Source organism: Solanum tuberosum, unplaced genomic scaffold, assembly GCF_000226075.1.
Source record: "Solanum tuberosum cultivar DM 1-3 516 R44 unplaced genomic scaffold, SolTub_3.0 scf00754, whole genome shotgun sequence".
NCBI lineage: Eukaryota > Viridiplantae > Streptophyta > Magnoliopsida > Solanales > Solanaceae > Solanum > Solanum tuberosum.
In genome coordinates, this window is record NW_006239665.1 from 52062 (window position 1) to 64472 (window position 12411).

At 34.8% G+C, this 12411-nt stretch overlaps 2 protein-coding genes across 2 annotated transcripts in view; both read left to right on the forward strand.

Annotated features, from left to right (window-relative positions):
- Positions 1-1409: 1409 nt before the first annotated feature.
- LOC102589332 (NEDD8-conjugating enzyme Ubc12-like) lies at positions 1410-9772 on the forward strand. Its single transcript, NM_001288257.1, has 6 exons — positions 1410-1523; positions 2504-2617; positions 8758-8866; positions 9074-9152; positions 9257-9373; positions 9457-9772. The coding sequence occupies exons 2-6, from the start codon at positions 2509-2511 to the stop codon at positions 9592-9594; spliced, it is 552 nt and encodes a 183-aa protein (NP_001275186.1). The 5' UTR covers positions 1410-1523; positions 2504-2508; the 3' UTR covers positions 9595-9772.
- A 2263-nt stretch (positions 9773-12035) lies between these two features.
- Positions 12036-12411, forward strand: part of LOC102592798 (protein BRASSINAZOLE-RESISTANT 1-like) — a 2727-nt gene continuing 2351 nt past the window's right edge. Inside the window, exon 1 of the mRNA XM_015305355.1 lies at positions 12036-12379. Within this exon, the coding sequence (XP_015160841.1) occupies positions 12340-12379 (40 nt within the window). The 5' untranslated portion in view covers positions 12036-12339. The remainder of the gene's footprint in view (positions 12380-12411) is intronic.

Genomic DNA, 12411 nt, shown 5'->3' on the forward strand with positions numbered 1-12411 from the left:
TGTAAGGTTTAGTCATACGCATGAATAAATCTACGTATTATTTTATGGAGATATTAATTATTTAAGCTTTTATTCTGCATAAAACAATACATATATTTTCCTCATAACTAATACATATATTAAATATATAAATTCTAAATTACAAATCAAACATCATATAAATTTGAGCAACTTTCACATATATCAAACATAAAAATCATATTTGTATTGTTATAGCTATAGTTTGCATAATTGCGCTCCATAACAAATTTTATGTTTGTTATGGAGCTTTTGATTTGTATAATTCACTAGATACATTCAATTTTATACAAATTGTTCAGTTTTGTATAAATTCATTTATACATTGTAATTTGTATAATAAGAACTGTATTTGTATAATTATAAGTGTATAGGACGAAAAAATATGTATTTGTATTTGTATATACACGTTTCTCTCTCTTTATACAAACACAAACACATTTTATACTGAAATGTATAAAATGACTAATTGTATACCGAATCAGATGGCAAAAAAATATGATGTTTGCTGCGAATTACAAATAAAATAAATTATGGCTATAACATTTAATTTGAATTAATAGTTTGCTATTTCATACAATTTTCCCTATTTTAAATTATGAAAAAAGTCCAAACAATTCACTTAATATGAGAATAACATTTAGTAAGACAAAAGACGGGTCGTTTGGTACAAAGATTTATAACGCAAGAATTAGCAAGACAAAGATTAGTAATGCATGGATAAGTAATGCATAGATTAGTATCACAATGCTTATTTTTATCAAGTGTTTGGTTCATTGTTTCCCACCTAATCTTGTGTTTAGATTAAAACTCTACAAAAAGCTTCTTTTCAATTATACCCTTGAATTATTATGAAGTTTTCGATTTTATGTACTTGATCAAAGCAAATAACTGCCTGACAATATTATTTTTTTGTGGCTTCTAACTGGCTATAAGAAGAACAATTTTGTCGTCATAGTTGTTATTTTCTCACTTTTTTATTCGTGAATGTATTTTCCCTGTAAATTTTATTCGTGAATAATTTACTTTTTAATCAGTTGTCAAACATAATATAATTTATATAAAATTTAATGACTCAACATCTAAACTAACTACCAAACAATGCCTAAAGAATCACTTACTGTGAGATATAAAGTATAATAATTTTGGCATAAAACATAAAATTATTTTATCTTATGTTTGATTGAAGGTATTAAGTTATAGTAATGAAATATAATATAACGTATTTCAAAAGAATTAATTTAAAAATAACTTGTTCTCGACCAAATGACCGCGCGAATGCATAGACTAGTGTAGACCGTAGAACAAGTATTTGTGGTTGTGGAGTGAAAATATAAAAAGTTGGACTGGCGTCCAGCGTATTTCTTTCTTTCTTTGTTTCTTTCTCAGATTCTCTCTCATCAATCAGTTCGATAAGAGAGAAGAAAGAATCCCTTTGCTGGTTTACGCTAACCTGAGATCAGAAAAAGGACCCTTTTCTACTCTGCATCTTCTCATCTAAGGAGGTTCTTTTTCTTGTTTCAGCTCTTTTTATTTACTTGTAGCTGTATACCCTTTTGTAGATTCAGTGATTTTTTGGGTGTTTTGATTGGTACCCAGATCGCATAATCGATCAGAGTACTGTTAGTTGCTTTAATCTATCGAAACCCTTTGTTTTGCTGACTGTTTTAAGCTGTTTAATCAATGAATTTTAGTATTTGCTGGCGTGTTTGATCTGAGCTGATTGTTTTTCCTGTTTGTTCTTGTTGTATTATTGATTTTATATCTGGGTTTGTTTCAATTTTACTTTCTATAGACTATATTTGCTTATCGATTCTCCTAAAGTTTCAGTCTTTGACTTGGGTCATAGCTTGCACCGACTAGGTTTTAGAGTTTTTGATGTTGGTCAGTCTTCTTATGAGCTAAGTTGCGCGGGTTTTCACTTTGGGTGCTGCATCCGTGTCAGATTCTCCAAAAAATAAGTACTTTTGGAGAATCCGACACGCACCGATTGACATTTCTCAAGAGTTCGAGCAACATGGCTTATGGGTGAGCTGTTGTCTTACTTTTGTTAAAAAATTAACTCGATAGGGATGAAGTGTGCTTTTGATTTGTGACATTTTTTTTCATAGAATGGAGTTGGTTACATGTCCTTTCTGCCAAGCATGTCTGTGCTATGATTAATAGGATAATTCCTAGGAACAGTTTATTTAAATGATTTTGTCCATCACCAGGGGATAAATAGGATTAGAATATGAAATATGAACCCTTTTTTGTTCTTTTACGGAAAGAAATGATCCATTTTTCACAATTCAGAACGTGCTGATGAAATCTTTATAAAATACTGAAAGAAAGGATAAAGGGTCTTCATGGATATAACTTCAGCAAATTTTATGTATTTGAAGGTTGTTATGTGGTTATTAAAAAAGAAAAAAGATGTGAAAATAGTTTCATGTACTTCGATGGTCTTTCGTGCTCTAATTGTGTTATGTGTTTCCTCTTGCAGGGACCATGATTAAGTTGTTTAAAGTAAAAGAAAAGCAGAGAGAGCAAGCTGAGAACGCAAATGGAAAGCCACCAGTCAAGAAACAAAGTCCAGGAGAGTTGCGTCTTCATAAAGGTGCTTTTGTTTTCCAACTCTTTTGAACTTTTTAGGCTAACTAATGCTTTAACCATTTAGCATTTTGCAAGTTGTTTCTGTTGAATGCTTTCTGCACGGCAAATTGGTCATTTTTTTTATCTCATTTATTATATAGCCCTCTATTGGTGAGATATCACGTGTTCTGAGCAGAACGAGTTAGCCATTCTAGATACTGTAATGGAGAATAGGATTTTAACATAATCAGAGGCAGCTTTGAAGGTAACTCTTCTAATGGATTATGAAGAGCACTTAAAAAATGAAGAGATAGCATTGAGACAAAGATCAAGGGCACTTTGGCTAAAAGAGGGAGACAGAAATACCAATTTTTTCCACAAAGTGGCCAATGCGCATAAAAGAAGGAATAATATTGACCAACTGATGATTGAAGATGAACCTGTGATGGATCCAGTGAGAATCAGAGAGGAGATTATTGGGTTCTATCAGAAGTTATATTCAGAAAATACAAGTTGGAGACCTTCAGTTAACTTGATCAATTGTCCCATGATCACGGAAGAGGAAAGAGAAGCTCTACAAGGGGAGTTTGAGGAACAAGAGGTGTTTTCATGTTTGAAGATGTGTGCAATGGACAAAGCTCCTGGTCCAGATGGCTTCACTATGGGGTTCTACATCAAATGCTGGGATGTAGTAAAAAGGGATATCATGGAAACTTTTAAGAACTTCCACTCTCATGGTGTCTTTGAGAAAAGTTTCAATGCCACATACATTGCTTTGATTCCAAAGAAGAATGGAGCTAAGGAACTGAGAGATTTCAGATCTATCAGTCTCATAGGTAGTGTCTACAAGCTTCTATCCAAGGTGCTGACAGAAAGATTGAAGAGAGTTATTGTTAAGCTGGTAGATGTTCAATAGATGGCTTTCATAAAAAATAGACAAATCATGGATGCTGTCCTAATTGCAAATGAGGTGGTAGATTCCAGGATTAATCAAGGAAAGGCTGGAATTTTGTGCAAATTGGATATCGAGAAGGCATATGACCATGTAAACTAGGATTTTTTTGCTGAAAATGCTCTCATGTATGGGTTTTGGAAGGAAGTGGGTTCACTGGGTAAGATATTGCATCTCCACCGTAAGATTCTCAGATCTTATCAATGGATCACGTGAAGGTTTTTTCCCTGCAAACAGGGGTTTGAGGCAGGGTGATCCTTTGTCTCCTTTTTCTCTTTATCATAGCCATGGAGGGTCTAAATTACGTGATAAAGGTGGCTAGGAATAATGAATGTCTAAGTGGGTTCGAGGTAGTCACAAACCTAAACCCAAGTTTAAATGGCAACATGGAAGTCACACATCTCTAGTATGCTGATAATACCTTAATCTTCTGTGATGCTGAAGAAGGGCAATTACTGATCCTGAGATCAATTTTAGTGCTTTTTGAGGGAGATTTTGGACTTCATATCAACTGGAGGAAAAACTAGTTATTCCCAATCAATGAAGTCCCCATTATGTTGGGTTTGTCTGGAATTCTGGGAGGGGAAGTAGGCTCCCTGCCTACTATGTACCTAGGTATGCCTCTAGGTGCCAAGTCAAAAGCCATGAGCATTTGGAACTTGGTAATTGAAAAGTGTGAGAAAAAGTTAACTAGATGGAAATTTCAGTACATCTCCTTAGGCGGCAGAGTCACTCTCATCAATTCTGTTTTGGATGCTCTCCCAACCTATATGATGGCTATCTTTCCCATTCCTGATGGAGTGATAGAAAGTTTAGACAAGATTAGGAGAGATTTTCTTTGGAAAGGGAGTGAGGAAAATATCTCTACTGTTCGACACTTGGTCAAATGGAACGAGGTTCTTTGGGGAAAGAAGCAAGGGGGCTTAGGAGTAAGAAATCTGAAAATACAAAGCAAGGCACTTAGACTGAAGTGGTTATGGAGATACTCACAAGAGCCTCAAGCATATTGGGGCAAAGTAATTAAAGCTAAATATGGAGAGGAGAACAAATGGATGGCAAATGAGGTATCTACACCCTATGGTGCAAGTCTATGGAGGTCTATTAGAATATCTTGGCCCTTTTTGAGAAATAATACAACTGTGAGGGTAGGCAATGGAAGTAAGACCTCATTTTGGGAGGACAAATGGCTGGGACATGCTAGTTTAAAAAATCTTTTCCCTGAACTGTATGTTTTGGCAGTACATCAACAAATGAGTGTAGCTGACAGCTGGACACAAGGAGGATGGAACATCCAGTTTAGAAGGAATTTTAATGACTGGGAAATTGAAACTGTGACAGAATTTTTTAGAGCTCTGGCAGAGTTCAAAGGGACAAAGAATGAGGCTGATAGACTATGGTGGAACAAAGGCATGTATAAGGTGAACTCAACATACAAGTTTTTGAACAAAGGTGGCCAACAACCACCAAATTGGCCATGGAAACAGATCTGGAAAACAAAAACCCCTTTCAAGGTGGCATGTTTTACTTGGTTACTGGCAAGATAAGCCGTCCCGACACAAGAAAATTTCAAGCAGAGGAAGTTCTCTATGTGCTCGAGATGCTATTTGTGTGGAGAAGAGGTTGAGACAGTTGGCCATCTGTTTTTACAGTGCTGGATAACAACCCAACTCCGGAGGATTTTCATTAGCCTCAGGGGTGTTGTTTGGACTATGCCTAACAGAATCACCCACCTCCTCTACAGTTGGGAAGAGGTAGGTGGGGGAGCTTCAGACAAAGATAGATGGAGGATTGTCCCAGCCTGTATCTGGTGGACAGTCTGGAGAGAGAGAAATGCTAGATGTTTTGAGAGCAAAAGTTGTGATCTTCAGAAGATCAAATTGAACTGTATCAAACTTTTTTGTTTCTACACCAGATGCACCTAGAGGATACTGTGTCAATTATTGAGATCCTTGGCTCTATTTAGAATTTAGATTCAGATATCCTGTTTTGTTGATAAGTTGTAATTATGGTTTGTTGTACTGGTTTTTGTCAATACATACGAATGTTACCTTTCTCAAAAAAATCACGTGTTCTGAGCATGTTAGGTTAACTAGTGATTTCCATTTAGCATCGTGCGCTTAATGGAGGTCTAAATCTTATCATCCAGATTCAGTCCATTAAGTGCATTTGTTTTTAAGGCTTGAATCTTAATTATTCAGATTCAGCCTATAAAGTGCATTTGTTTTGTTTCCTTATAAAACCCTTTTAATGAGTTTGAATAAATATGAAAGAATCAGATTTGTGACAGTCTTAACACCATTTAGACTCATTCAAATAACTTGCATTAATTTGCAAAACCTTTCATGCCTCTGCACTTCTCTTCTTGGCAAAATTTTCACGCTGCTCACTTTTCTTTCTCAACAATACCATTTTTAATCCTCTTACTTCTGCACTTAGGCTTGCACACTGGGTAATTACAGTTGACATAGCAAACTTAAGCCTTCAGGTTACTTGGAGTGGACTAAATGGAGGAAGTAATCTATCTTCAAGCTTTTGAGTATGACTTTTGCATGCACATCAACTTGTAGCTAAACTGATGGGGAAGAATAATAATAATCAAGCAGTTCCCTTGTTCTTTCCAATTTCTCTTGTTGCCAAATGTAGTATTGTTTTTTTTGTTGGAGTTGTTCAAAACCCATGAAGGCCTATGAGTGATCTTGGAATTCTGCATTTGTATGACAGTATTCCTTTCAGGCAGGATGATTACTTTCTGCTTTGAGAGTTTGGAAATGAGTGCTGCATTAGTGATCCTAATTGAAAAATCTGGTAGGTTACTGTTAGTGTCAGGATAAAATTATTGTTGAGGTCTTGGCACCCATTAAGGATGCAGTAAGATTTAGACTCTTAAGACTTGTTGAAAAGGTTTATGTTTGTGATGTATGTTTCCTAGGAAGTTTTATGGTTCTTCCCACATTTACCTTTTCTCGAAAACTGCGGGAAGTATATGTACAATGGAGAACTAAGTGAAGAATTGTGTGTTGGAAGTACTTGAAAAATCTCTCAAACGGGGAGTGAGTGTAGGTTGCCATAGTTCATGGAAACAACATTGAATTCTTACGTCTTCTGTTAATTTTTCATTCGAGAGGGATTGGGTATGTAATCCTCCTATTTTCTCCATTGTTCCTCGTTCCCCTATGCCAATTGCCGCATCCTGTTCTTCTCCATCTTATTTGCAAGTGCTTAAAAGTGCAACAAAGTTACTTGTTGACCCTGTTACTTATTGAGCTTGTAGAATCAAATTCATTCTGTCATACCCTCTTACCACATTCATGAAGAACCTCCTGACTAAACAGGAATAAAGTAGGAGGTAGAGGAGGGTTGATACAATTGCAACCAAGGTTCTGGCCTTGTGGTCAATGAAGTGGGTGGAGAACCATGAAGACTCAAGGTTTAAATCCCGGCAGAGACAAAACATAGGTGAGCTCTTCCCATCTGTCCTAGCCTTGATGGATAAAGTTACTTTTATACCTATTGCTGATGGGAGGTTTAGGTACGTGGAATTAGTGGAGGTGCGCGCAAGCTGTCCCGGACATCACGGTTATAGAAAAGAAAAGGAAAAAAGAGGAGGGTTGGTACATAGAAGCGCCGGGCAGTGACAGCTGGGGGTGGACGCAGAGGTGCCTTCCCTTCTTTTGCATATTTTGATTTGAAATAAGTACTTAGACTTCTGAAAATTTGAATGAAGTACAAAAAATTTGAAAAGTTGAAATAAGTATACAAAGTTTTTTTTTTTTTTTTTGGCCCACCTCAAAATGTTCTTTTAGAAATTGTCAAGTGAACACCTAAGGAGATATTTGAATGACTGGGAGATGGAAGGAGTAGCAGGTTCAACAATCTTAATGAAGGGGTAGGTAGACAAGCTGGAATGGATCAAAAACATGAAGGGTAACTACTCTGTCAAATCTGCATATAAGGAACTGAATATAGCAGTGGTGCAGGAAATAGATTTGGGCTTGGAAGATGATATGAAAACCAAAAAGTCCCTCTTCATCAAAAAAAGAAAAAAAGTCCCTATAAAGGAAACTGTTTCATTTGGCTTTTGGCTAAAGAGGCAGTTTTGACTCGTGAAAATCTGAACAAGAGGGGTCACCAACTAGTTTCAAGGTGCTTTCTATGTGGGGAACAAGCTGAGACAATCATTACATTTTAAATCTACAGAACAGCTGTGGAAGATTTAAAAAGGATCAGGTCGGTGAAACCTGGAAGCATCGCAGATGTTTTAAGATGCTGGAATATGGACGGTTATGTGAGTAAGGATGAGGAGAGATGCAAGATAGTCCCGGCCTGCATTTGGTGGTCAGTCTGGACTGAAAGGAAAAAGAGATGTTTTGAGAATGCGCAGAACAGCTTACTGAATTATAAAATGAATTCCTTAGGCCTTCTCTATTTTTGGTGTGAGCAAAAACTATTTGCTCAAACAGAAGTGTTTTTGATGTCAGAGACGTTTTGTAAGGAATAGAATTGAACTACAAAATGTAAGTTGTAATACTTTTGTAGGGTAAATACACTTTTGGTTGTAGTATACCTGTGGTATAGAGAATTAATATTACTATCTCCAAAAAAAGAAAAAGAAATTGTCAAGTGAATTGACAGTCTCTTCTTCCTTCTCACTCATTGAGCAAAACTCAGTGCAAAGTCTTAAGATGTCATCTTAATAGTTAGTACTATACAGATCATCACTCACTTCCATCAATCAAGGTTTTTAAAAAATTCCCATTTATTACTTCAGAGGCCAAATATCATTTGTTGTCATTCTTCTATTGATTTGTTCTGCTGGTGCATACTTGTGACAAACTGTATTGATTTCTCAGAACCTTCTGCATATCCAAGTTCTCAATCTTAATGCTGTCTTCTGCATGCTATGACTATTACATGTGTGCACTCAAGCATGGAGACGTGGGTGGGGTGGGGGTGGGGGTATTTTGTTGCTTGATGTGAGACTACAACATGATAATTTCTTAGCTTCTGTTTCCTTTATCTCTAGCTGACTTCTCTTAGGAATTGGAGAGTTTCTTGTAAAAATCTCACTTACAGCTAAGGATTTATTAACTACTTGTATCTCTTTGTCCTAACTTCTATGTATTTGTTTCTCTGGCTTGTTCTTTCTGCTGTCTCCTGTTGTTCTTTTGCATCTAAATTATGATGAGTAAACCTTTGCATCTTTTTTCTTGTAGATATAAGTGAGCTAAATCTACCCAAAACATGTAGCATATCATTTCCCAATGGAAAAGATGACCTCATGAACTTTGAAGTCACCATTCGGCCTGATGAAGGATATTATATGTAAGTAAATTTATTACAACTTACCTATCACTAATTTTGTAGATCATTCTTCAAGTTTCTTACTTCTAAGAAATAATTGTTGTGCTGCTAGTTCTACTTTATTTTTACCTTCTTCTTTTTAAAAGAAAATGGGAACTTTGGTGAATTTAACTTGCCTTTCTATAGTGATGTCATTTATTGCTTATTTTTCGTTGTTCCTGTATATAGGGGTGGCACATTTACGTTCTCTTTCAGTATTTCTCCAATATATCCTCATGAAGCACCAAAGGTTAAATGCAAGACAAAGGTGGGTACTGGTTATACTCTTTTATTTCCTTCTAGAATGTGTTGAGACGATGACAATATATCATCATCACTGGTAAGACCCCTTTTTTTTGTTTGTTGGAGCAGGTTTACCACCCGAATATTGACTTGGAAGGAAATGTGTGTCTCAACATTCTTCGAGAAGACTGGAAGCCTGTGCTCAACATTAACACCATCATCTATGGCTTATATCATCTGTTCACGGTATTTTCCTTTAATTTGATATAAAGATACTTCACTTGTCCCTCATCCAAAGTATTTAACAATCAGAACTTGTGATTCTACAGGAACCGAATCATGAGGATCCCCTCAATCACGATGCAGCTGCTGTATTGAGAGACAACCCGAAGATGTTTGAATCCAATGTCAGAAGGGCAATGCATGGGGGCTATGTCGGGCAAACGTTCTTTACCCGTTGCATGTAGCATCTTCAAGACTGAAACAATAGAGAGTCTGTAAAGTTTGGATGCAAATTATTTCAGGTGATCTTTCTGCAAATGTCTTTAAATTTACGTCGAACCAGAAAAAAATTCCTGTATGCTAAGTGTAACTCTGCAATTTGTTTTTCGGATACGTTCATGTATAAGTAAGACCAATGTTGTAGACCTATGTTTTGATGAACTTGTGCACAATTTGAATTCATATTCACAACATCATATGGGGGAGATTCAAACATGATAAGGTGTATTTTCAGTTCATTACTTTATTCCAGGATGCACATGATTCAAGAAAAGAAAAAGGGAGTCTGCTCAGATTTGTTGAGTTTTTGCTTGACAGAGGCGGATCCAGAATTTAAGACTAGGGGTTTGACCTTTTAAGTCTTATACCGTTGAACTCAATATAGGTTCATCTCAATTGATTATTGCTATTTTTATAAAATTATACACAAATTTATATTTCATTGCCAAAAGTATTGGGTTCTTATGAATTCGATTTCAACACTCTACCTCCGGCTCTTGTTAATTGGGCCAAGTGTTTCAGAATCAATTTCACATGGAACTGAAGTTGAAAATCCCCGTCTCAAGTTACTCTTGATAGTTTAAATTTCAAATATGCGATTCTGAAGTTGGGAATCGTCAAATTTAGTATATGGCTTGCGCAATTTGAACTTTTGGACATTTAGGCTTGGAGGTTAAGGTTGACATTTCTCAACTTGAGATTTATACGTTTGGAAATTCGAACTATCAAAGGCTAACTTTAAATTAGGTGCGGAATCAGATAGAATCGAGAGGTTCATCCTAATTAATTTGTGTCCGATGTAACGATTGACTGATCTAATCTGCTAATAATTGAGCTTAGCAATGGGAGTGGGGACCACAGTTACTGATGTGGCAAGTAACCATTGGTTAGTTGACTGTTTCAATAATCGAGGAGACATCTCTATTATAAAATTGCTTTTTACAAGCAATAAAGTTTACATAAAAGTGTAAATAGAAAATAATTGTCCCCCACAATCACAAAATTATTTTTTTTGAAATTTAATATTTATATTAGAGTCTGAATAAATTTGAACTCACGAGAAAAATTTCACGACAATCACAAAGATTCGTATCTAATCCTTGAACTCGAAACTTACTATCCCACAGTCATTATTGGTTTGTATAATAGACTGATATTGAAACCTCTATTTTTATTTATGTATTATTATTGTTTTATTGAATGGAGTACAAAAAAATAGTATAATCTTGTCAATATTATACTCTCTATGTCTCAGTTTATGTGATACTTTTCATTTTTTAAGAGTCAAACAGTTTACGCTTGATCGGGAATTTACGCATGGAATTTTTAATTTTTAAAATAAAATTTATATATTTGTAAACTACGTAAAAAACACTATAAGTCACAATAGTTGATAACTCAAAATGTTTAAAGATCTATGAAAAACTTACCGTTAAAAATAGATTTGTTTGAATCTCAAAATTTGAAAAGTGTTACGTGAAATGGGACGGAGAGAGTAATTTTTTTTCTTTAAGGACAGAATTTGCACGAAAATCAAAATGTGTTTGTTGATTCTCTGTGTAACTGATCTGATCCCCACACTGTCAGTGCAGACTCTTCCTCGTAATCTTCATTACAATTTCAGACCATTAACTAATTAAAAATAAAAATTGTATATATTTGAAATTAACTAATTTCAGAATTAAAATTATATATATTTAAAATTTCATAAAATAAAAATGCCATTGACACTACTTATTTTATTTCAAACACTTGCGTCGTTTAGAAGCCAGTAGAGAATCAACTTATTCATGTATTAATTTATATGTAAGTTATATTACATAATTTTTGATAATTAAACTTTCTGACGCAACCTCATTTTAAAATACCCTTGTTATTGCCTAACCGCTCTTTCTATCTATAAAATTCATAATGAATATAAAACTTTTGTGTTAATTTATTTACGTGTCTACCATAACTATCCTCCTTTATTCGATTTTAGACTGACATTAAAATCTTTATACATAAAACTTGTGATAACATAGCAATTATTCCATTAATGAATTTTAAAAGAGCAGTCAAACACTAAAATCTTTATAGTTAAAACCCAAAATATAAACTAGTAAATAACAATTATTATCTTACTTCATTAGATATGTAAAAATTTATTTTAACTCTTAATAACAGTCAAAAAAAACTTAGTCTTAGTCTAATCATTTAATTAGTAAAATCTAAAAAAGTAGTCAAAGTTTTTTTTGCCATTTTGAAAAATAGAATGAAAAACGCTTACACATGATAATTCTGAATCCCTGTAACAAACTTTATCTCTTCAATTATTATAATTTTGCTAAAAAACAAACACACAAAACACTATTTCATCATCATTTTTATATATATATATATATATATATATAAAGCAGTATATGTATTCACAAAAACAAGAAAACACACAGAGAAGAGAAGAAAAAGAAAGAAAATTCCTCAGATTGTTTGTAGTAGTATAAACTTTAGAGCGTATTTCTCGTGAGTAGTCCCAAAAAAATGCTTTATAGAGTGGCACCCCTAGTACCTATACAACACAGTAAGCAAAACCCACCTGCTGTCTGAACACACCCACCTGGGACCAGCCCCCCTTTTTCTTCTTCTTTCTTCTTTGGATTCATCATATATAAAAAACCCATTTTCTTGATTTTGAGAAATCTTGAAAAAAATCAAGTTTTTTTGGGGGGAAAATGATGTGGGAAGGTGGAGGGTTTCCGGCGGAGGGAGGTGGTGGTGGTGAAGGTGGTGGTGGTGGTGGTGGT